Source organism: Castor canadensis, chromosome 1 (assembly GCF_047511655.1).
Source record: "Castor canadensis chromosome 1, mCasCan1.hap1v2, whole genome shotgun sequence".
Classification (NCBI taxonomy): Eukaryota; Metazoa; Chordata; class Mammalia; order Rodentia; family Castoridae; genus Castor; species Castor canadensis.
The window spans coordinates 131,862,575-131,887,642 of record NC_133386.1 but is presented as its reverse complement, the minus strand read 5'-3'; the positions used below and the strand labels follow the sequence as shown (position 1 = coordinate 131,887,642).

Genomic DNA, 25,068 nt, shown 5'->3' with positions numbered 1-25,068 from the left:
ATTAGCATATTTTTGTTTTTCTGGGGGTCCACTGTGACATTTACAAAAATGCTTACAATGTATCTTAGATTCACCCTCTCCATCATTCTCCCAAATCTTGTTTTTAGTCAAGAGGTTTTTTTTGGGGGGTGGGGTTCCAGCGTAAGCCAGAAAACCTGTGGGACAAATTCTAAAAGAGCTGTGACACTTAGTCAAGAGTTTTTTTTTTTTTTTTTTTTGTGGTGATTTACTTTCTAAGTTCTGCTTTCTGAGTCATTCTTCCTTTTCTAGTTAAAAAAAAAAAAAAGGCTAATGTTTGAGGCCTAGCAATTTCTCAGCCTGCTTTCTGCTTATAGAAGTTCAGGAGAGCAAAGGCCTATTTTCATTTTGAACATTCTCCGGCTCATCTAAGCTTGTGTTTACATTAATGCAATTCTCTTAAAATTGTTTATAGGTTTCTAATGAATTGTATTGAAGTTTATGTACTCCATTAATCAAAAGCCACACCAAGAAACCTCATGCAAATAAACCTTCTCCATCTTAGTCTTCCTGTAAGACTGCTGTGGGGCAATAAGCTTAATACTCACAGGAATTCTATTTGTTTTAAAGATCTTCAAGGAACATACACTTAAGAGAGAAACTGAGACATTCTGCCTTACTAACTTGCCAACCATGAGTGAGCTACTTTGGAAAGCAGATCCTCCATTCTCAGTCAACCTTTGGATGACTGGAAACTTCTGGGAGACCCTGAGCAAGAACCACCCAGCTAAGCCACTTTTGATTCCAAAAGAAACTGCAAAAACTGAAATTTTGATGTTTTAAGTCACTGAAGTTTGGGATAATTTATTATGCACTAATGGTTAACAAATACTTATATCAAATTGGGATGAGATGTAAGGGAGAAACTGCTCCAAAGTTGAGGGAGGACTGCTTCAGGGTCAATGCAAGATGGTGGATGTCCTGGACAAAGTGTACACTGACTTACCTCTGGAGGAAGGTTTAAAAATGCTAATTCCAGAGAGGTGATAGACCCTAGCACTCCACTAAAACAATGAAGTCAGCTATTTAGGAAGTAAAACCTACAGAATTCGATTGAAGGTAAGGGTAATGGAGGCAGCTGAGGGGCAGTATCCAATTGTTCACCTCCTTTCTAAAGCCAATCTAAATTACTCAAGTGTTTCTGATGGTTCTTTGAATCTGGGCATGTAATTAATTGTCAGTTATTTCCAGTTTCCTTTCCTTTCCTCTTTTTGTGTCCTCCAACCCACTTTTCTAGATCTACTATTACATACTTTACTTTTGTCTTGTTATTCCAATTTTTAGTATACACCTTGTCTACAATGGTATAAATTCCTTAAAGGTAAGAATACAAGAACAGTGTAAAGAAGTCAAAAGGCCCAGCCTTAGTCCTGCCAGGAAATTCTCATGTGACTTTTTAAAAAAAATTTTTTATTATTCATATGTGCATACAATGCTCGGTCATTTCTCCCCCGTGCCCCCACTGCCTCCCTTACTCCCTTACCACCCACCCCATCCCCTCCCTCTCCCCCCAACCCCCTCGATACCCGGTAGAAACTATTTTGCCCTTATCTCTAATTTTGTTGAAGAGAGAGTATAAGCAATAATAGGAAGGAACAAGGGTTTTTGCTAGTTGAGATAAGGTTAGCTATACAAGGAGTTGACTCACATTAATTTCCTGTGCATGTGTGTTACCTTCTAGGTGAATTCTTTTTGATCTAAACTTTTCTCTAGTTCCTGGTCCCCTTCTCCTATTGGTCTCAGTTGCTTTTAAGGTATCTGCTTTAGTTTCTCTGTGTTAAGGGCAACAAATGCTAACTAATTTTTTAGGTGTCTTACCTATCCTCATATCTCCCTTGGGTGCTCTCGCTTTTATCTTGTGATCAAAGTTCAATCCTTGCCCTTGATCTACTGTCTGCATATGAGGAAGAACATATGATTTTTGGTCTTTTGGGCCAGGCTAACCTCACTCAGAATGATGTTCTCCAATTCCATCTATTGGAATCTATTTACCAGTGAATGATAACATTTCGTTCTTCTTCATGGCTGCATAAAATTCCATTGTGTATAGATACCACATTTTCTTGATACATTCGTCAGTAATGGGGCATCTTGGCTGTTTCCATAACTTGGCTATTGTGAATAGTGCAGCAATAAACATGGGTGTGCAGGTGCCTCTGGAGTAACCTATGTCACAGTCTTTTGGGTATATCCCCAAGAGTGGCATTGCTGGATCAAATGGTAGATCAATGTTTAGCTTTTTAGTAGCCTCCAAATTTTTTTCCAAAGTGGTTGTACTAGTTTACATTCCCACCAACAGTGTAAGAGGGTTCCTTTTTCCCCCCATCCTCGCCAACACCTGTTGGTGGTGTTGCTGATGATGGCTATTCTAACAGGGGTGAGGTTGAATCTTAGCGTGGTTTTAATTTGCATTTCCTTTATTGCTAGAGATGGTGAACATTCTTTCATGTGTTTTTTGGCCATTTGAATTTCTTCTTTTGAGAAAGTTCTGTTTAGTTCACTTGCCCATTTCTTTATTGGTTCATTAGTTTTGGGAGAATTTAGTTTTTTAAGTTCCCTATATAGTCTGATTATCAGTCCTTTGATGTGTAGCTAGCAAATATTTTCTCCCACTCTGTGGGTGTTCTCTTCAATTTAGAGACCATTTCTTTTGTTGAGCAGAAGCGTTTTAGTTTTATGAAGTCCCATTTATCTATGCTATCTCTTAGTTGCTGTGCTGCTGGGGTTCCATTGAGAAAGTTCTTGCCTATACCTACTAATTCCAGAGTATTTCCTACTCTTTCCTGTATCAACTTTAGAGTTTGTAGTCTGATATTAAGATCATTGATCCATTTTGAGTTAATATTCATGTGAGTTTAAATCACTTGACTTCTTTGGAGTCTAAGTTTTTGGGTTATTTTTAATGTTTAATTTTGGTTTGTTTTTTGTTTTTCTTTTGAGACAGAGTCTTGCTATGTGGGTCAGGCTGGCCTGGAATTCACTTTGTAGCCAGGCTAGCTTTGAACTAGTGCTCCTCATGCTTCAGCCTGAGTGCTGGAATTACAGATGTGTACTACCATGCCCAGCTTTTTTTTTTAAGAGTTTTTTTTTTAATGTAGAATTGAATCCCTAAAGTCTTATCCATTTCAATTTACCTACCTATATAATACAACTGGAGCTTAACAGGTACTTTCATGAAATTTACCTTCTCCAATATAGCACAACATAAGATAGGCATGTTGAAGAAATTTCTGTATAAGACTACGCTGCTTACTTAGCAGAGGAATAAACTTCAGACAGTTATCGTATTCCTGTACATATTCCTAGGCTACAGGCACTTATAACCACTTAAGTCATGTAGGACAGTAAGTCTTAGTTTCTCTTCTTTGGCAGTTAAGTATAGGTGGCTCTCATTTTATTTACCACGTGCTTCTTGGAGGCAAAGTGCCTTCATGTGAAATCATGGCTCTGCTACTTTACTAGCCTGTTCCCATGAACAAGCTATTTAATCTTTCTGTGCCTTAGTTCTGTCATCCATAAAAGGGATTAAACCACATGGATTAAACAAGCATCTGGAACAGTGAAAAGTCTGGATAAGTTTTAGCTATTCTTATTATGTACTAGGTACAAGAGTGCACAAACCTAATTAGAACTTGCTGTCTACTCAGAAATTTTCAAACAAATGACCACAATTCAATGTTCTGAGCTCTGTAATAATAAGCGTGCAATAAGTGACATGAGAGCAGAGATGGGAATGCCTGATTCATCCTAAAGGGAATAGCAAGAGCTGGAAAAGTTTCACCAGAGTAGTTCTGAGACTGATCCTTAAGGAAGAGAATGTTAGGAACATTTGGGGCTATGAAGTAGTCAGAGAAAGCATGGGGAGGGAGTTTCTGGCTGCAAAAGAAGTAGGAGCTGGGCATGGTGGTACACACCTATAATCCTAGCACTTGGGAGGCTGAGGCAGAGGATGGTAAATTTGAGGCCAGCCTGGGCAACATATCAGGACTCTGTCTCCAAAAACAAAAATAAAACAGAAAAAACAAAACAAAACAAACAAACAAAAAAACCAACCCAAAGAAAAAGGAGGGCAGACAGAAATATGAATAGGAGGAGAGGGAAGCTGTAAGGTAGTATGTAGTGGCTAGCAGCACCATCACTTGGGAGCTTGTTAGAAATACAGGATTTAGGCCCTATCCCAATCCTACATAATCAAAATTTGCATTTTAACAGGATTTTCAGGTGGTTCCTAATGAACATTAAAGAACCACTAGTCTAGAGAACAGACTCTGGAGTCAAACAGCTTATATTTAAATCCTGGCTTTACAAGTTCTGTGTGACCTTCTCCAAGCTGCTTAACCTTCAACCTATACCTCAACTGCCTCACTTGTAATTATTAATAACAAATTTATAAAGGGGTTGTAAAGACTGAGTTAATATGTAAAATGCTTAGAACAGTACTTGGCTCCTAGTAAACAAGATTAAGGGTAATAATTCATCACTCATATGCTACTCTTATTATAAGGATCCATTTTTATAAGCCCTTTGTCTTTCCGTTTCTACTCTGTCGTTTTGACACTCCTTATAGAGGAAAGGATACTTGGCGGTCAAAAGTAAATGCTTAGAACAGTACTTGGCTCCTAGTAAACAGGATTTGTAGAGGAAAAGACACTTGGAGGTCAGAAGACCTGAGGCTATACAGTCCAGCTATCAATTCTTATCTGAGTGAAACTGGGTGAGTTCCCAAACATCTGTGTTTTCCTCATTCATTGGATGGGGGAACTTAATTATACCTACCTCACCCAGATGTTCCAAGGATCAAATCAAAGAATGTATGTTGAGTTACAACCTCTTCTGTTTAGATTTCATTTACCATCTGATCAAGGGTTCTTGAGCAACTGGCCTCAAAACAGAGTGCAATGGAAAGCCAGGAGGAATGGGGGTGGGGGGGGCTGCTGTAGGACACTTGAATGTTATTTTCTCTCCTTAACCTACAGCCATTCAAGAACAGCAACAGTCTCAGACCTTTGCTAGGCTAGCGTTCTACTACGGGCTACACTCCCAACCCTATTTTTCAAAAAGGAGACTTTGCTTATGAAAAATTTCCATATGAAAATTCCTTTTGATTTGGGCATTTCTATAGCATACGATGTTACTCAAAGTATAAAATACCGAGGGAGGCCAATCACAAAATTTGGTGGAATTTTCAATAACCCTAGACATTGGCTGCAACAATATATCGGGCCCCTTTTTTCATCGGTAAAATAGGGGCAAGATCTCTACAAAACTGTGTAATTAAATACGACTAAAGACTGAGGGTAAACCTACCACATCCTAGTGCCTTAAATAAACCCCTCCTCCTTCTTATCTTTGACAGATATAGCAGGAGATGTCACTATCGTTCCGACTTCACAGATGGAGGTACCCGAAGTCGAGAGTGCTCCTGTTCTCTTTCTGTAATTGCAACTCCGTAAACCCAAGATCTGGGTAGGGACAACTGTGATGTTCACTGTATCAGTTGTTAGCTTGGATTACCCTCTCCTCGAGCTGTTATCTGGGTGGCTGAAGGCCGGTGATAATTGCCCCCACGACTCTGAGGAACCCCGTCCTGATCATTAAGTGCGCTTCAGGGATCAACCTGCACTCCTATAGCTGCCAGTCTCGCTGGAAACAAGGTACTTAAGAAGCCCCAGCATCAGCCACCGTCGCCATTTTGACAGCTACGTATGACGCCACACGTAGCAGAGAGTACATCCGATTGGCTGGAAGACGGCAGCCGGAGGAGAGGCGCGCGAAGCTAGAGTGTAGCGTATGGAAAAGGCAAGGGAACTACACTCCCAGACTTCCTTGCGCGTGCGACCCAAAACCGGAGTGAACGAAGACGGAGTTTTGATTCGGACCACAACTCCCAGCAGTCCCCGCGATGTTCGCTCTTTCAAAATGGGGAGGAAAAGAGGGACAGGATGAATGGAAACCTTTTGGTGCCCTTTTTGCGAAAGGCGGGAAAGGCAAACTACACCTCCCGACTGGCAACGCGCGGTTGCGCCTGCGCTCTGGTACCTGTCGCCATCTTGCCCCTTCTGAGGCACCGCAAACAAACCCAATTCCTGGTGTCTCCTAGTCTTGGCGGAGGAGCCTTTTAGATGAGCCCCGAAAGGCCGGGCAGGTGGGTGACTCCCAGGCAAGGTCCTGGGAAGAGCTGGCAGGCCAGCCAGGATAGGGGAACGCGGGACCAGGCATTCGGAGTCCGGCTTGGGGCGCCCAGCCCCATCCTCCGTTGTTTCCTAACGGGATCGTGGGGCTCCCGGAGGTTGACTCCGGGGGACTGTGGTAGGCCTGGTGCTGTGATGCCGGGGGGTCCAGCTCTGGGAGCCTCCGGGTGGGTCCCCGGCGTCTGGCTGACTGTCCGCGCGCCTACTCTGTCCCTGTTGTCCTCTCCGTCCTGGAGGGAGCGAGGCGCGGACGCCGGCCGGCGCCCCCGACACCGGCGCTGGCCGGAGGGACTAGGGTCGCAGGCTTGACATTGGGATTGGCGCTGAGAGGCGCGGGCGAACAGCCTGGGCGGGCTGCTCTTGCTTGGGTGCTGCGAGAGTGCGTGTTTGTAGAGGGGGCGGGGCGGGCTGGCCTCCTGACACTTGATGGGGAGGGATTCCTCGAGACCCCGGGTTTCGAGCGGGAGCCCGCCGCTCCTGCCCACAGTGGGGTCCTCTGGCCGGGATGCGTTGGGATGCCGTGACGTGGTGCTCGATTCCGGCGGTCGCCCGCCGCCTCCGAGATCCTATCGGGAGGCGGGGACAGGCTTGTGGAGCGAGCGGATTCCTTTGGCTCTGCCCCTTCTTCCTCCTCTCCACCCCTTTTCTTTATGTCATCCTGCCAGCTGGGGCGCGCAGTCCTGTTGGGCTTGCTCTGGGTTGGTTCTGAGCTGAGAGCACTGTGGGAAGTAGGAGGGAGGGGGAGTTCAACTTGGGGCGAAGAGTTGGAGTTAGCAGCCCAGAGCCTGGAACGCGATATAGCAGTTTTCTCGGTTCAGCGTTTAACTTCATGGCTCGACTGTGAGATCATTCATTCATTCATGCATGCATTTTACTTCTCCCGCCAACCATTCATTTAATCATTTAACAGATGTTTTCAGAGGGTCTCCTGCTAGGCAGGTATGGGTAAGCCCCAAGCGCTGTGTCTTTTTGGCCTCTATACTAAGAAATTCCCAGGAGAGGTTCTTCGCACCTAAATTTTTGGTAAATGGTGGTTTCATAACTACAGGGTCTAAATTCATATTTCATTGATAAGACCCGAGGAGAGTCTTTATTGAGTTCCATGAACTCCTTAAGTAATGTGCTAGGACCTTTACTTATTTTATCTTGTGTAACTTACTAGTGAGGAAGCCGAGAGAAGTAACCGCCCAAGGTTGCACAGGTAGAAGCATCCACTTATTAAGTTGCATGCCAGCACTATGAAAGAACTAGGTACACACTCATCTTTAATACTCAACCAACTGGGTGAGATTATCTTTCTTTTAATAGATGTGTAAAACTTGGGTTCAGAGATACCAAGTTACCCAGGATCACACAACCACTAAGTTGAAAATCTGGAAGCAGAACCTAGAGGTGTCTGACTAAAACTTGTGCTCTTTCCACCGTCACAGGCTGGAATAATAAGCTTTCGTATGGTGCTTTAGTTCTTCATTTGTCAGAAGTTGGAACACTTGGAGGTGAAAAATGATTGTGAGATATTTTATTAGTTTTACTTCTTAGCCTGTGGATAGATCTTTAGGTGAGTGACCTTTTGGGTGAATATAATACGATAATTTGATGTTTTGATTTTTCCTCTATAGGGAGGACAAGCTCTTTGGGGCTACCAAACAGAAGCAGCAATGCCTGTTGTGTGGCCAACCCTTTTGGATCTCAGCAGGGATGAATGCAAACGGATTCTTCGAAAATTGGGTATGATTTTAATTTTGATGTTTTATACTTCTCTATGATACTTTTCCCTTTCTTTTTGGCTTATGGTTGTTTGCAAGGATATCGTTTCTCATGACACAGTAGAAATTCTTTGAAGGTATAGTCTCCATTTTTTCTCAGTGTTGTTTCCCTAGTATCTAGCGTACTGATTTGTATATGAATCATAGTACAAGCAGCTAAGACTCAAATGAGAACTTGTGTATTCTGAGTCCTTTGCATCAACATCTCACTTACTCCTCACTCAGTACTAAAGAGTAGGTTTTTTTTTTTTCCAGTTTGTTTTTGGGGTCCTCATTTTACATATGAAGTTTAGAAATCAAGGTAATGGCAACAGTGAGTCATGGAGTCAATATTTGACCTGAGGGAATATGATTTTTTTGGTCTCATTTTATTTAGCATATTACTAACCTTCATGGATGTGTGTGTGTGAATTACATACTATTTCTAAATTCTAAGTTAACGCAAACTATGCCTACTTTCCCAAATTATGTTTTGTAATCAGTAACAAAACATACTTTACACTTACAATGGACTATTTATTGCTTATTTTCCCTTTCAGCATCCTTTCTCAACCAGCATTTAGAGAGAGAATTAAACCCTAATGCTAAGGATCCATTATATGTAATGAACTACTCCCCATGCATCTAGAATGATAATAGTTATGTGCCCTCCTTGCAAAAATTGAGAAAAAGAGTTACTTAAATAATTTTCTGGTTCAGATGAAGAGCCATGGTTGAGAAATGCTTGTGTAGCCTGAAGTCCAACAAATAAATGTTAAAATAATTTCAAAAAGAACATTAAATGTTTTGGGAGTAGGCATGAATTGTTTAGATAAAGGGCATATCATAGTGCCTGACACCTGAGAGTATCACATTTATAGCAGCTGCTTTTAGACATATTTATTTGTTGCTAAATCTTTGCTTCAAAGGAAATTTTTGTTGGAAATTTCTTTGTGTAGATCAGACAGAATCATAGCTACTCTGGACCTGCCTGCTAATAATTTTGCCCCTTTTATTTCTCCTCAGGCCACTATGAGGATTTCAGACTACTTCTTAGCCTTGTATTTTAGCAAGTCAAAAAGAATTTTCTCTCTCTCTCTCTCTCTCTGTGTGTATGTGTGTGTGTGTGTGTGTGTGTTGTGTTGGGAAGTGTCAGTCATTCCTCTTTTTTAACCTTATATCTAAATTTATCACTATCTGAAAATATTTTCTGCACATATGCAATGAATATAATTTGCTAGCTATTGATTATAAAGTTGGACTCATTTATTTCACAGTTGAAATAATTGCAGATTGGATTGGCAGTTCTGGGTTTCTGGGGCCTTGCGCCAAGGGATTATGTTTAAATATAAAAATGGTAACCTATAGGTCTAAATTTATCTCTAGCTCTTCCTAATGGTCTGAGGTGCCCTATGAAAATGGTCTGGGGACTGGCAGAGTGGCTCAAGTGGTAGAGCGCCTGCCTAGTAAGCATGAGGTCCTGAATTCAAATCCCAGTCCTGCCACAAAAAAAAAAAAAGAAAGAAAGAAAATGGTTTGGTATTCACTTGACCCAGAACACCCTACAAAAGCATATGAACCAAGAGGCTAAAGTTTTGGCATTAACTTTAAGACTGAATATCCATGAGGCTGTCCAGGCTTTCAAGGGTGTGCATATCTGAGAGTTGTCCTTTTATAAAAGCAGTATATACCATTCTATTGTTACAGTGGTGGAGTTAGTTGTGTGCCCAGGCCAAATAGTAGAGCTGGGCAGAGTATGTGGCTCTAGAAAAGTGCTGAATTTTTTCCTTCAAATGCTTTAAAGTGCAGAAATGCTGAACTTTTGGGTTTAGATGCAGGTTCATTGAGCACATCCAGGTAAACAAAGCATCCAAGATGGGTTGTAGCACTTACAAAGCTCTGGGGAAGTTGAACCAACCATGAGCTCCCATGTCACATCAAGTCAGTTCTTACTGAAAAGAGGATCCTAATTGTTCCTGACCAGAAGAGGAGATTGCATGCAGAAAAAAATATCAGAAGAACCTGAAGAAACAAAAACTTACGATGTAGGAATGAATTCAGGATAAAATAAATGTAAACAAATATTAAAAATAAATAATAATAGATATCCCTAATTTTAGTCAGAGCTGTGTGGATAATGGTGCTGGAGAGCTGCTTCTCTTCAAAACAAAATAGCCATCCTATGTGGTAATGTAATCTTTGGTGACATTTTGGGAGGTAAGCCTTGATAGTGATTCGCCAAAAGACTTCCTCCTCACTGGTTAATTCATTATCATAACAATGAACCTTTGAATTGCCTTCAAACTCTATCTCCTGGTCCAAAGTTTAGAGAAGTAGCAGCTTTTGGCTGATGGATTGGCTCAAGTGGTAGAGTGGAAGCTGAAGGCCCTGAATTCAAACTCCAGTACCACCACCAAAAAAAAAAAAAATCAGCTTCAAGTTAGGAATTAATTTGATCCTTTTGGAAAGAGTTATAAATCATTTTAATGTAAGATGCTAAGCAGATTTTGCTTAATTATCAAGAAATTGGGGAAGAGAACTTATGATTTATGACTGGTATATTGAATATACCAATGACAACTAAATAATTCTCTCTGACCTTCTCCCTTGCCCTATTTTTGTGACTACTACTGAGCTCTAACTCTAACACGAGGCTTTATGGGCTGTAAGTATAATTGAATGGCTGATTTGTTATTACTTCATTATGCTTCTTTGTTATTGGAGTTAGCAGTATAATAGAATAGCACCAAAAATAATACCAGAAATTCAGCCAAGTTTAAGATACATCAGAATCTGAGGATACCCATAAAAATGGTTGTCAGTAAGTGTGAAGAGGATGGGAAGCTAGTAAGGACTCTTTACAGTGAGTGAATTCCTGAAGAAGTGCTGTGGATTTTGTAGCTGTGGTAATTATATTCAGAGTCCCAGTTTTGGGTGTATGAGGTTAACACCTCCTAATTTTGTGTATGACTTTTTAGATAAATTTGAACTGTCAGAAACATTTGTCATAGTTCTCCAGTTAATTCAATTTAATTTGAAATAGTGTCTTCATCACCATAAATTCCACAGATCAAAAGTAAGCTCTTTTTTTCTCAAACCACCTCCTCCTTCTGATCTTTCCATTTCTTTTTACAGCAATGCTATTCTTCTAAGCATTTTGCAAATTATAAAACTTCACTTCTTTTCTTTATAATCAATTACTGAGTTCTATCAAATAAAAACTTTTTAGATTGGAATTAGAGGATTTCTCAGTCTGGCCACAAACCATTTTTCCATTTTTATTTTTCTCTTTCCCCTTACCTTTAATAATAGTTGTTTGTATATCTGTAATCATTCTCTTTTTGGATTTTAATCAGCTTGAGGATAGGGACTTTCTTTTGTACCTACAAGTATTTTCTGTGGTACCTTGTAGTAGTAGTATTCGATTAGTAGTTTAGTTTGAATTAGTGACTATCCTAGTGCAGACATTTTTACTTCCTTTAGTGTAAACATTTAAATGTAGTCACTGTTACTGAAAATTACTGAAATCATATGAAACATCATCTGCTCTTTTACTCTCTATTCCTTTGCATATTTTCATTCCTCACCCCCCTGCCTGGGGCACAATTCTCTTTCTGATTAAAGCTTTATGTTTCCAGACTAGACGATGTGTTTCTCCTCTATGTCTTTACTGCTGTACGTAAACTATCATAATTGCCTGATGACTTATTTTACTGTACTTGTATTCTACAGTTAACTCATTGAGGGCAGTACTTAACACACAATCTGAAGTGTGTGTAATAGGACTCAATACTGATGTGTTGAATAAAATATTCCATAAATGGGGGTATAAGCATTTGAGTGTGGTGAATTCTTAGTTGGTTATTCTCAGTGCCTTTCTGTACCATGTTCTAGGTCTGATAAAAGTGGAAGTATGTGTCTTAGAACTAAGTATTTCCTTCACTACTTAAGAGCATGAGTTTTGTTTTTGAAGAGAAGCTCACAAAATGTCCTTGTAGGATCCAGTACAGATTGAACATGTAGGATGTTCATACTTAGGTTAAATCAGGTGGACCTGTCATTTCCATTTAATATGGTCAGATTGCTCTTCTGTATAAAGCTTCCTTTTGACAGAAATATGAATAATGTGAACTGAATGAGACTACAAGTTTATTACTGGTCTGCAGGCATGCATCGTTTCATGATTTGGCTCACATTTATTGACTGTTGTGTGTCAGGCATTGGCAAATAGCAAATACTTGTAGCAACTTAAGTATGAAGATTTATTTCCCACTATTCTGTTTTGCTCAGATACATGTTTTATAGTGGTAAAGGCTTAAAACAACAACTCTTTGGTGGCTGCATTTAGCTGGTAACTTAGTTCCAGACTAGATGCAGCTGATATATATATATATATATATATATATATATATATTTTTTTTTTTTTTTTTTTTTTTTTTGAGGCCTCCAACTCTCCATCCTCCTGCCCTGACCTCCTCCTGAGTAGTGGGATTGTAGGTATGTGCTACCATGCCTATACTAATTAGTAATTTTAATAATAATTTTTTGTAGATGTGAGGATGTTAGATGTGGAAGGTACCCACAAAGTTTCTTTCAGGTAAGAAAGGACTTTCCCAAGGTCACATAGCTATAAGTGGCAGTGCTATAACCAGAATCTTTTGTTCCTGTGTTTTTTAAGTATTCACAGTACTTTCAGTTACCCAGGAGGGAGGTGGAATACAGTTTGAATTCTTAAGGAATTATTTCAAGGGGTGATCAGTGAATGTACCTTTTAATAATTATAAAAACTTCTTGGGCTAGAGGTGTGGCTCAAGTGGTAGAGCACCTGCCTGGCAAGGCTGAAGTCTTGAGTTCAAACTCCAGTACTGCCAAAAAGCAAAAAACAAAACTTCTCATATCAGCCTTCTTGTTATTTGGAGCCTATGTCCAGTTGTTGGTAGCATCTGAGTTAAATGTTCTTCAGTAATAATGTGTTAGACTAAATACCTAACATTAAATTTTTCTTCCTAAACATCTGCATACCTGACTTCTGTGAGGCCCTGGAAAATAAATTGATATAAAAGCCACATTTTAGTATTTTGTTAGATAAAAAATTTGAAAGGAATTTTAAAAATATTTACATTTGATTCATTTTAGGTCTCTTGCCCTGAAGCTTAACTATGCATAGCCATAGGAGTAAAATATTAAAGGCCTATCTAAAATAATTTTCTTCTTCTAGAATTGGAGGCATATGCTGGAGTTATCAGTGCACTTCGGGCACAGGGGGATCTCACCAAGGAAAAGAAAGATCTTCTTGGAGAACTCTCAAAAGTTCTTAGGTAAATTATCATAAAAGTTTGGGAGTCATGACTCTAGAAATTTCATTTTGAGGGGGTTCATTACTTTTCACTCTCAAATTAAATTGAGGAACAGAGGTATTCAAATTATTGGTGCTTGGAGATCCTATCCTGGGTTGTGTGCTGTTATAGAAAATTCTGCCTTTACCCTTTATTCTGTCATCTAATCAGAAAGGGTTTAAGGCAGATATTTTGGGGTCATCTGGGAAAGAGAAGTACTTCTGACATAGATGAAGGAAAGAAGAGCTGGCAGCAACTGGATATAAACATGTAGAGTGGCTTTTGTTGGAGGGAAGAAAGGGATGCAAGGAAGATGCCTCAACAGATTAAAAAAAGGTAGTGATTATATAGTTATAGCCATTAGCGTACTTTGTTCCTTCAGTTGCACTAGCGTGGCAGTTGAATCCAATAAAAAAAAATTCTAGTGAAAGGGATTATTCCTTGATGCTTTGTCAACTCATTTTAACATCTCGAACTTTCTCAGAAAATGGTCTGCCTTGACTAAAGTTTGCTTTCTACTTGTAAAGCCATTTTGTCCTATTCTTTTTTAAAGTGAAAATATAGAAGAGGCTCTTCCTATTACTTAATTAAAATTAAATAGCAATTTATTAAGTTGAATTCTGAGTTTTATTATTTTGTTGTTATGTTTCCTCATGATTTCTGCTTTCTAGCCCCTTAAATGTTTCAGTCCATCCTACAAGTTTAGCATAAGTAGTAAACAATACAGTTGGAAGAGAGGTGTTCATTGTATAGAATATTTATGAATAGTGTGGGTATAGCTTTAAGAAATTGTGTGTTACCTTTATATGTGTTTAATATAAGTACAGAATCAGTATAAGCACATTTTTATCATTGGCAACATAATGTATGGAAGATACCTAGCTGTATGTGTTGAGTAATAAAAGATTATTACCTTGGTGTCAAGTTTCTTTTCATATAGCCACAGGAAACAGATTATTTTGCCATTCTCATTTCTTTTATTGTATTCACTAAACATAAAATTAATAGACTCTTAAAATTTAGACAAGACTTAAACTTTCTTCTAAGTGACCAGATTTTCTTCTCAGCAATCATGATTTAGGAGGTCACTGAGCAGCATCCGTTTGCATGTTTAGATAACAGGAAGCTCTGTTAATCTTGTCCGTGGCCTAACATTTTTGAGATCTGGAAGTAAAGTGTTGGTAACAGGTTGAATTTGTCTTCCTATGATTTCTAATTTGCAACTAATTCTTCCTGCAGTTACACAGAATCAGTATGAATCTTTTTCTAAGACTTTGAAGCATTTGAAGATAATATTAGATTTCCGTATTTATCTTTTCACAAAACAATCTCCCTTCACCCTTCAACAAAATGTTGACTTAAATATTAATGACAATATAGAAGAGAACTGCCTGCTTGGCAGAGTTCTATAATGGCTATTTTTTTTCATAGCATCTCAACAGAGCGCCATCGTGCTGAAGTTCGGAGAGCAGTAAACGATGAACGGTTAACAACAATTGCACATAAGTAAGCCATTAGTCATACCACCCCTGGTTTTTTATGATGTAGTGTAACTTAGTTTTGAAACAGTCTTCCTATTGTGTAGTAGGTTCCTGAGTCTTTTATTTTAATAATAGTATCTTTATACTCAGGGATCCTAACTATAGTAGTAATGTTTATTTTATTGCTTATGTTTTTTTTTGCATTTTGTCAGGCTAGCTTAAAGAACTCAGGTCTACTCCTGTTACAAGGTAACCTCTGTACAACTACAGACTGCAGCAGTTTAGCAGATGATTCACTTAATTGGAGTTAAGTTCAATAACAAAGTAGTATGCTTCCTCAAGTTGAAAGTCCCTTAAGAGGTTCTTTATAATGGTATTTGATTTGTATATTGATTTATAAATAGGCATTATAACTTTTTAAATCTGGCTCTAATTATTTCATGTATTTTGAGATTTAGAAAAAAAGACTAAAATATATGCTCTACTTTAAGGAATATGAATATATCTTAATTTACTTTAAAAGGCTAACATTAAAATGAGAAAGGATTCTTATCAAATTGTTTCCAGATAATCTTAACTGTTTGACAAGTAGGATGGAGAGTTGTGGAGGACTGAGAGCAGTACATCAGTTGAGTATGTACTATGGGAAAGTGCCTCCTAAAGAATAGAAAGGAGCAGAAATTATCCTTTCAATGATAATACAAGATGGTAGAAATATTTCATAAAGTATAGTATAGTGTAATTCATTTGTTTTTTATTTTTGTTTTAATATGAAATGAAACTAAAAGAAAGAATTCCATCTATTTGCTAATGTGATTGCTTAAAACTATGTATTTAAACCAGTTGGCAGAACTTAAATTGATCCCAAAGATCCATTAGCTTCACTGTCCCTCATTTTACTTAGCACAGAAAGTGGGGTGCTTACCTTTTTACCAGCAGTTTATCCTAGAATTTTGAGATTCTTCAGTGGTAGGTGTACACTGTAGAAATTTGGAAATTTTCCATTAGAGACGTTTAATATTTAGTTAATCAGGCTAGCGTGGTTGAAACATTCCAATATTAATGTGTTCCTTCTTTAATTCACTCCAAAATTTGAATTGGATGCTCTAAAAATAATAACTTGAGTCTAAATTCTATTTCAAGAACTGGTAATAAGAAATCTATGTGCTAAATAATAAAGTACTAAATAATAGTTTGTATTCTGAGGCACTTAGAGACAAAATTAGTACCTTAGACTTATTGGAACAGTATTGTGGGGCAACTAGTTGTAAGTTGATGCATCAGTGTCATACTTAAAGGATAACACTTATTTAGTCTCCTTTTCCTTTTTTCCCCTTTAAAGAATGAATTTATCCTTATATTTGGGTGAAAGACCAAGTTACAGGTATGCAAATAGGTTATTATTATTTCAGGCTTTTTCTTGTATTTATTTCCAAATTGAAGCTCTCAATTATTCAGGGGCACATTATTCCACTTATGAATTAACCATGCCCCTTGCTTTTCTTTCTCTTCCCCTCCTCCCCTTCCTAATACTACCCACCCTTTAGCCATTTTGCTGCTTGGGAGTACCTCTTGTCAGAGGGTGGGAAGGGAGAGGAGGTGAAAATTTTCATTAGTTATTTTACTATATGGTAGTTGTCCTGGTAAAGATTTGATGGAAGAATTTACTAGTATTTGCCAAAATATTTTTGGATATTATATGGGTTTCTTTAATCTATTTGACCTCTCCCTTTCCCTCCTCTCTCCATTAGCATGGATAATTGAGAGTTGGCTTTTATCTGCCTGTGTTTCCTCTTTTTTACTCTCCTTTCTGATTTCTTTAATATATGAATTTCATTTTTTGAAAAGAGTTTATTTCAGTATATAATTTTAAGCTTCTTAGGTCTTTCTATACTCTTGTTTTGAATATTTTATATTGTGGTTTTAGTTTGACTAGATGTTGTATCATTTGTTAAGCTCAAGGGTCAGGGAGAGGAGATTGGTGACTGCCTTCTTCCCCTCAGAGTTGCTGCAGACCCTAGTACCAAAGATTACCTATAGAAGGGCTTTGTACTCTGAGCCTGGAAAAACAAATACAATAAAGAAAAACAACAACAGCTAGAGGAATGCATCTGAACCTCCTGCATCCCCTTTCTTCTTTCCCTTTCCTCCCCCACTCAAAATAGTAGTTTAGCCCAGAGGAATGCAGTTGAAAGGGGAAAAGATTGAGCACAAAGGAAGAGAAACAAAAAAGAGTGGAGTGTCTGGGATCAAAGAGAAGCCTTGCTTGTGGCTTGAAGCATAACAAGTGTTTGTTGTTTGGCACCAGGCCATTTTACTAAGTTTGATATCGTAATCCAGTTTTGAATTATAAGAAAATGTTAAAGCTTCAGCTTTTTAAATTGGGCCACCCAATTTAACTCTGTCTCTAGAGTTAGAATAAAGTGGCTGTCTGGAATTTCCCTTAACCCTTTCATCACCGGTCAAACATTTTCAGGATACTGTGTTTCTATGCAAAGATGATTTCTTACTGATATCCTAGACAGCAAAAGATGTAAGGGCCAAGGTAGTTTCGTTAATATCATCTTAGATTTTTCAGAATAGAGGCTAGAGCAAGATTTGCACTCTCTTTTGCTTATATCTAGACTGAGGTATCCTAGTGAAACCCTATTAGTAAGATTTTTAAAGCTTATAAATTTGGTTTAGATTTACTTGTGTAACCAATGCGTATTTACACTTTCATTACTAAGTAAATAGGAACTTTTGATTAATTCTAACATATTTAATTTTTACTCACTTAAAAAAAGTTTGAGCATGTTTGCATGAGTGGAAATTTGGAAGGTTTTTAGATCTTTCTAAAAGTTGCAGTTCTGTCTTTGCACTGCAATTTTTTATTTTCAATAGCATATATTCATGTACTTCATATCATTAATCTTACATAATTTCTGCCACCATTTAAATAATATACCAGGTAAGTGTAGACATCACTTTGTGTGGCAAACTCATGTTAAGCAAGTTTATTAGTGATATTCTAATAAAATGGTAGCAAAATAAGAGTAAACCAAGAAAATGCTGCAAATTTTTAAGAATTTTTCCCTTTAACAGTTAGCTATAGTTCTTTTCTATTTTTCTCATTCATACCATTCTTTGTTTCTGAACTAGTGTCAACATGCAACTTAATGTAGTAAATTTGAGGGTTGTTGGGGTCTCGGGAACTCCTTTATTCCTTGTATTAGATAGGACTGTGTTAAGCTGTGTGAGAATTTATAGATTTTCCATAGTAGCCCGATTGGGTTCACCAGCTTATAGAAATTCCTTTCTGAACTGAACTTAAATCCTTCTTAAGTTGTAAAGTAACTTGTTCCATTCAGTGAAGGTTGGTGGTAATTAGAGAACAATGCCCAGTTGGTATAAATTAAAGACAAAAGTTACACATAAACCCCATTTGAAAAATTTTATTCTTTGTAGTTAAGATCCGGCATATAATTTTAGTAGTGGGATGTTTGCTTGTTGAATGAGACATGCATCAGTTGTATGATCTTAGGCAAGTTATTTCACTTCTCTGTGTATCAGTTTCTCCAGCTATAAAATGGAGATGATAATACTTTGAACTTCATAGGATTGCTGAGAGAACTGAGTTAAAACATGTAAGATGTTTAGAAAAATGTCTGACATATAATATATTCTTAATTTATTTTAGCTATCATCATTACCACCATCATCATCACTGTCATTATTCCACTGCCCACTAAGGGCTTTTGTATAGTCTGTCTACATCTGAAGAGTCTGTGTATATACAAAAGTCTTAAACTCCAGGTTGGGATGTAAAATCTGTGGTTTCAAAAAAAGTACAAAAATATTGATTTAGTAAAGAGATTGATTATTTCTGGGTGAATTTTGAACTTCTACACTAATTAGTCAGGGTCTTTTGTGGAGCCAAGTAAGAGAAATGACAATTACCGTTTGATATTTCAACCTCTAGTCAGATTTTCTGGCAAAACTTGCTCAAGAAATTTAGGGTAGAGAAAGTGAGTGGTATCTGCTTAGAGAGAGAGTCTAATTGCCTCAAAGCCTCCTTACAGTGAAGGGTAGTACAAATAAAGAAAAATAAAGTAGTGACGGATTTCTTTTAGCATCCACAGATCTGGTTGATTTTTTAATAGGAAAGTTAATATAAAAATATTACACAAATTGTTAGTGACACACGCAGTAATATATGAAGCTCTTTTCTATCCTTTACTACCTAGTTTCCCTCGTTTACTGCCTCAGTTTCCCTTGTTTAAAAGCCTTTAGAACCTCTGGCCATGCAGGCAGTTAGATAATTTTACAAAGAGTGCATGAATTCCATCCTTAATTATTAAGGAAAACCTAATTTTTAATGGCTTTTTAACTCTTTGTTTAATTACAAAATTACATCTTAAAAGTTAGTAGAAATACTTGTTTTTATTAGTGAAACCCGATTTAAGTTAATGAAAACAAAGCCAATATTTATTTTTACAAGGCATAGAAAAAAATTCAGTTTCAATTATACCCATTATAAGATTCTGATTATAGAATAAAGTGTATAAGAACCTAAGTGTGTGACATTCCTTGAATTCTAAGTATTCATAATTTTGATCTTGCTTATTTAAAATAAAGCCTTTCCTATTCATTCATGGTATATTTTAATAGTTTTAAAAGTTATATTTGACTTGCTTTTTAGCAATTGAGAACCCTTGTAGCAGTGTTTTCTCTTTTGTTTAGTATGTCTGGACCTAATAGCTCTTCAGAGTGGTCCATTGAAGGTCGTCGATTGGTACCACTGATGCCCCGGCTAGTGCCGCAAACTGCCTTCACTGTAACAGCTAATGCTGTGGCCAATGCAGCTGTCCAGCACAATGCATCCCTTCCAGTGCCTGCAGAAACAGGAGGCAAAGAAGGTGAGTAGAAAAGTGTTTTTCCGTTAGCAATTACCTTTCTAGAATTTTTTTTTTTATAAAGTTCAAGAAAAGCTATAATATTTTTCATCTTAAAAACAGATGAAAACACAGGGATTAAAAACATCCCAGTGTTTAAAGGTTATGAAACATAGTGGGCAGTTCTGATTCTGAAACAATTGCCAGGTTTTTAGTCTCTACTCAAATTAAATCTTCCTTTTACTCAAAGTGTGAGTTATGTTAATCACAAAATTGTAAAAAGCTTTCTCAGAATGAATTTTTGACATTGGTGTATTTTGTAGAAGTGAGTAGAAGGCCTTAATGGATCACATTAGAGGTTAAATAAGATAACAGAAGTCATTTAGCTGCTATAAAAAAGATGCTGAACTGAGAGCTTTAGAAAATAATGCTCTTTTTGTCTTCTGGAATGGTGGTATATGCTGCTTCTCTATTCTAGTTAATGTGCTGAATCCATTACCTGGTAGATTATTGTTATTTAATCTAGTAATTGACACATGCTTTAAAAATCCTTAAATTCTCCTGAGGCCACCAGGAGTAATATTAAATTTGAGAGCATATTTCGGTTGACTCCAATAGCTTAGATTGGTTTTGCATGACCGCATCTCTGAAAATAATGCATTTGTCAGATTATTGGGGTTTTTTTTGATTGTGGTACTGGTGTTTGAACTTAGGGCTTCATGGCTTTGCTTGTGAGACAGGCACTGTACCACTTGAGCCACACCTCCAGCCCCCAGATTATTCTGCAGATTGCTTTTTCTTGCCTAGCAATGGATGGTGAGCAAAGTGACACATTCCTTTCATTCGTGCCAGGGTCTGTTTTATGCCAAATGAAATATTTGCAGGAGACAGTTATCAGTGTGTCACTGTTTAAACTTAGTCTCCATTGAGTTCCTATTTTCTTTGCTGTTGGTGAGGCGTCTTTCCTCTCTTCCTACTTTTACGTTTTCTACCTACTAACTCTATGGAAAATGGGGAGAATGTTGTGCTTCCAATGTCAAATCAATCTGTGAATCTTAAGTTTGCCATTTCCTAGCTTTGTCATATAAGGTTAAAATGAAGATGTGGTGTTATAAGAAGTAGTGATAATACATGGAAAGGATTTAGCACAGTGCATACCCAGTAAATGGTAACTGTGAGCTATTCTTGCTGTTGTTGAGCTGTATCCTTTCACAATGATAAAGAGATTGAACCGTAAAGCTATCGTTATTTTAGTTAAGTTTATTTTGTTGAACCACTTGGATGGCAAATGACTTATCAGTTGGTTTATGTGAAAGAACATTACTTTGGTTCTTCCCTAGTAGGCATATTGGAATTGCTGTGGTTAGGAAGAATTACCCATCATTCCATCATTGGTGCTGCTCTTAGTATTAAAAAGGAATACAAACATGTGTTTGGTCTGTTGTCCAACTGTTGGCATGAATGAAAAATGATTTTCATTTATCTCAGTAAATTTTTAGACTTGATTTCTTTGTAACTTCGTTTTACCCCATTGACAAAGTCACCTGTAGACAAGCTGTTTAAGACTTGGGGGAAAACCCGTTTAAGTAACGATTTTCAGGAAAGGTATTAATACCTTTTAATCTGTGAATTTAATACTTTGTTCTGGCCTGTAACTTCTGATCATATGAAAATGTTAAAATTGGCCTGCAATAAAAATAATTTTTCTGTATGCTTGGACAGTTTTGGTGAAAGTTAACAGCAAACTTTTTTTATCGTTCCTTCAGTAGTGGTTTGCTATTCCTACACAAGTACCACGTCAACCCCAACCTCTACCCCTGTTCCAAGTGGCAGCATAGCAACGGTTAAGTCTCCAAGACCTGCCAGTCCTGCCTCCAATGTAGTTGTCTTGCCAAGTGGAAGTACTGTTTATGTCAAAAGTAAGTGACACTCTCAGTGTTTCAGGGCCATCTTGGCTAAATGCTGCAGTATCTAGGCTCGGATTAGCTCTGCCTTCCAGGAATAAGTCACTGGACCATTAGTTATTAGCAATGGTTAGTTTTTGAAGGTTCTGAAGAATTCCTTTCTGTACATGTGACTAGGTATATCTTACTTTTTAAAGTCAGTTCTTTTTTGTTCTGTGTGGGGAATCTGACTTTGAACAGTGCTGTCCTTCACGTATTCACTTGTTTTGATTGCCATGAAATAGAAATGTGAATAGAAGCTGAAGGAATGTGCTTACACGATTTATGCAATATTTATTTCTATAAATTATATTCTTTGTAGTGTTTTCTCAAATTATTTTATATATCATCTGACCATTAGATTCAGTGAAGCATTCTAGAGTCTCTTACGTTTCTACTTTACCATAATTTTTAAGGTTTATTTTTGGCTGTACTGGGGTTTGAACTCAGGGTTTTGTGCTTGCTAGGCATTTGCTCCATCACTTTAGGAGGCACACTTCCAGCCTAAATTTTATTTTTTTATTTTTGGTTTTAAACAACTTAGTTCTAGTCTATGAAACACTTTGATGTCCAGTTCTTTTTTTCCCTGTTATATCGGTGTCCCTTTTATTTTTTCTCTGTTTTTTTGATAATCAACTGGAGGTTGTTAGTGTTTTTTTTATTATTCTCAATATAGTTATAAACTTGACTGCTTCATAACTTTTAGAGGTAGAATTTGCTGTTTAGATAGGGATGATTCTAGGTCATTGTCAGTCCTACTTAGAGTCTAAAAATAGAAGGTGGATGGAGTTATATTTTCTTACCAATTCCATGAATCATACCGTATAATTTTTATGTTTATTCTGTGGAGATTTCCTATGTAGGTTGCTACATGTGTTTCTCATTTGATTTTTACAAAGTCTACAAAAATAACTGTGATTTTAATACATAAAGAAAAATCTGAGAATCTGGGACTGTTAATTAAGTTTATATCTGATTTCTTGGATTTAGCCAGGTGGCCTTTTAAAATACTCTACAGACCTAGCTTTTGATCATTTTTAATCACTAAAAGAGTCTCAAACATGAAGAAACCATTTCACAAAATATGTAGTTTTTTAACAAAGTATGTAGTTTTAAATAATAATAATATATTGCTTTGTACTCAGAAATTATAAGGCAGTATTAATTTGGAATATAGTCAATTATTCATTTACCTAACTTTTCATGTATTAGACACTATATCAGGGAAACAAACCAATTAGACTTAGTCATCCTTCTGGGAGCTCCTTACTAGTGGAAGATGTACAGTCACATTGCCATGTGGTAAGTGGTACAGAAGAGGATTTACAAGCTTGCAGGAGATGTGGATTAGTTTTGCTTAGAGGAATAAGGGAAAGCTTCATTGAAGAGGTGGCTTGCAGGATGATGATTGTGGGACACTGAAGAGGTCTTTGATGGTAGGTAATATTTCCCTAAGAACAACATAATATAGAGACCCAGAGATAGATAGAATGTAGTAGAGTGGCTTTGGGGAATGGTGAGCAGGTCAGCATGCCAATATTACAGAAATGCACAGTATTCGGTGCAATAGGGTATTATTGGAAAGATAGAGGCCTTGAATGACAGAGTAATGGTTTTGTGCCTCCTTTAATAGGGAGAGAAGAACTACCAAAGCATTCTTTGGGAGTGCATTGGCATGATTAAACATGAAATTTTGTAATTGGTAGTAGGATGGAGGAGGGTAGAACAGAAGTGTAAAGATGGGAAGCATGGACATGTTTTAGGTGGTTGTTGATAAGATACAGGCAGAAGATAAGGACTGATAGGGAGCTTAACAGAAGAAACACATTCAGAGACAACTTTCTTGATGGAGGATTGATAGATGCAGATCAGGCATAAGGCAGTGGGAGATGTCAAGATGACTTGATCACACAAGGATATAAATAAAGCAATATTATCATTGTCTTTCAGGTGTTAGTTGTTCAGATGAAGATGAAAAACCCAGAAAACGAAGGCGAACCAACTCTTCTAGCTCCTCTCCTGTTGTCCTAAAGGAAGTTCCAAAGGCTGTTGTTCCAGTCTCAAAGACGATCACTGTGCCTGTGAGTGGCAGTCCCAAGATGAGCAACATCATGCAGAGCATCGCCAACTCCTTACCACCCCACATGTCTCCTGTGAAAATAACTTTCACCAAGCCATCAACACAGACCACAAACACAGCAACACAGAAGGTACGCGGTGGAGGGAGTCTCTGTCTGCCATCTCTTTCAGGCAGGGTGATTTAGACGTGAGAAGCGTGTCCCGAGTTACTGTGTGTTTGGCATTATGCTGGAAATGTTCACATCTCTTACTTGTTTAATTCTGTACATAAAACTTTGAGATAGGTATTATTATTTCACTCTTTATAGATGAAACCCAGACATACTAAATGATTTGCCTAAGATGACACAGATCCACTTCTAAGATTTGTGCTCTGTTTGGTAATTGTAATGCCATTTAAAAAAAAATTAAAACTAGAAAAATTGTAAACTTGTATTTGTATTACCTTACCTTCTAGGAACTTAGTTTTTACTTTTAAAAAGTAACAAAGTTGTCAGAGTTGAGTGTTTCTCAGGAGAAAGAAGGACTATAATTCAGTGAATAATTGTTTTAATCTTCTTTTTTATTCTTTATATGCTGTCATGAATTCATTCCTATACTCTTCCCTAGGTACGTTCAAGTCATCAGTATTCTATCAATTTCATGTTATTAGAACCCCTAGTTTTCACATACTAGTTCAGACTTTGATGACTCTGTAGGCTTGTCACATACCTAATTTTCTGGGATCTCCCCTTACCATCATTCTGATTTTTCTTTTTGTTATTTATTCATTTTCCTAGAGCATATCTTCCAGTAGCTTCCCAGTTTATGGGTAGGTAAAAAGTATATTTTTTGAGACCTTGCATGGTAAATTGCCAATCTCTTCATTGTACCCTCTCACTTTCCTAATGGTTTAGCTAGTTAGTATCCTAGGTTGAAAGTCATTTTTTTTTCTTGTAAATTTTAAAGATACTGTTCTATTGGCTTCTGGCTTCTAATACTGCTTTAGAGAAATTCCATTTCATTCTAATTTCAGATTCTGTTTTGGTCTTTGAAAACTTTTAGTAATTTTTCTAAGCTCTGAAATTTTAAGGTAATGATCTTTTGTTTGAATCTGTATTTTTTCCATTAGATTATATTCTCGGTGAGCCCTTTCATTTCGGTCACTCATATTCTTTAATTCTCAGAAATTTCTTGAATTATTTCTTTGATTTTTCTCCATTTCTTTTTTGATCACCTATTATTCAGGTTGCTGGAACTTCCTGAGTTGGTCCTTTAAATTATTTGTATTTTGTTATTCCTGTTTTCCATTCATAGCCTAGTGGTTAAAAGTCTAGATTTTTGGAACCAGACTTTCTAGATTTGAATCCCAGCTTTTGCTACTTACTAATTATGTGACTGGGAAAACTAAACTCTATACCT

At 37.4% G+C, this 25,068-nt stretch overlaps 1 protein-coding gene and 1 non-coding gene across 11 annotated transcripts in view; one reads left to right on the top strand and one right to left on the bottom strand.

The window, feature by feature from the left end:
- Nucleotides 1–25,068, top strand: part of Emsy (EMSY transcriptional repressor, BRCA2 interacting) — a 124,327-nt gene that overhangs the window by 42,617 nt on the left and 56,642 nt on the right. For 3 of the 10 annotated variants that reach the window (XM_020167178.2, XM_020167166.2, XM_020167157.2), the window contains exons 3-10: nt 5,375–6,163; nt 7,829–7,937; nt 13,173–13,272; nt 14,722–14,796; nt 16,114–16,155; nt 19,494–19,669; nt 21,412–21,564; nt 23,539–23,798. In XM_020167178.2, coding sequence (XP_020022767.1) covers nt 7,868–7,937; nt 13,173–13,272; nt 14,722–14,796; nt 16,114–16,155; nt 19,494–19,669; nt 21,412–21,564; nt 23,539–23,798 — 876 coding nt within the window. In that variant the 5' untranslated portion in view covers nt 5,375–6,163; nt 7,829–7,867. The remainder of the gene's footprint in view (nt 1–5,374; nt 6,164–7,828; nt 7,938–13,172; nt 13,273–14,721; nt 14,797–16,113; nt 16,156–19,493; nt 19,670–21,411; nt 21,565–23,538; nt 23,799–25,068) is intronic. The other 7 variants (XM_020167194.2, XM_020167187.2, XM_074082604.1 and 4 more) reach the window with 5 other exon arrangements.
- LOC141416442 (U7 small nuclear RNA) lies at nt 130–189 on the bottom strand. Its single transcript, XR_012441166.1, has one exon. It is a non-coding gene; the product is annotated as a U7 small nuclear RNA (small nuclear RNA).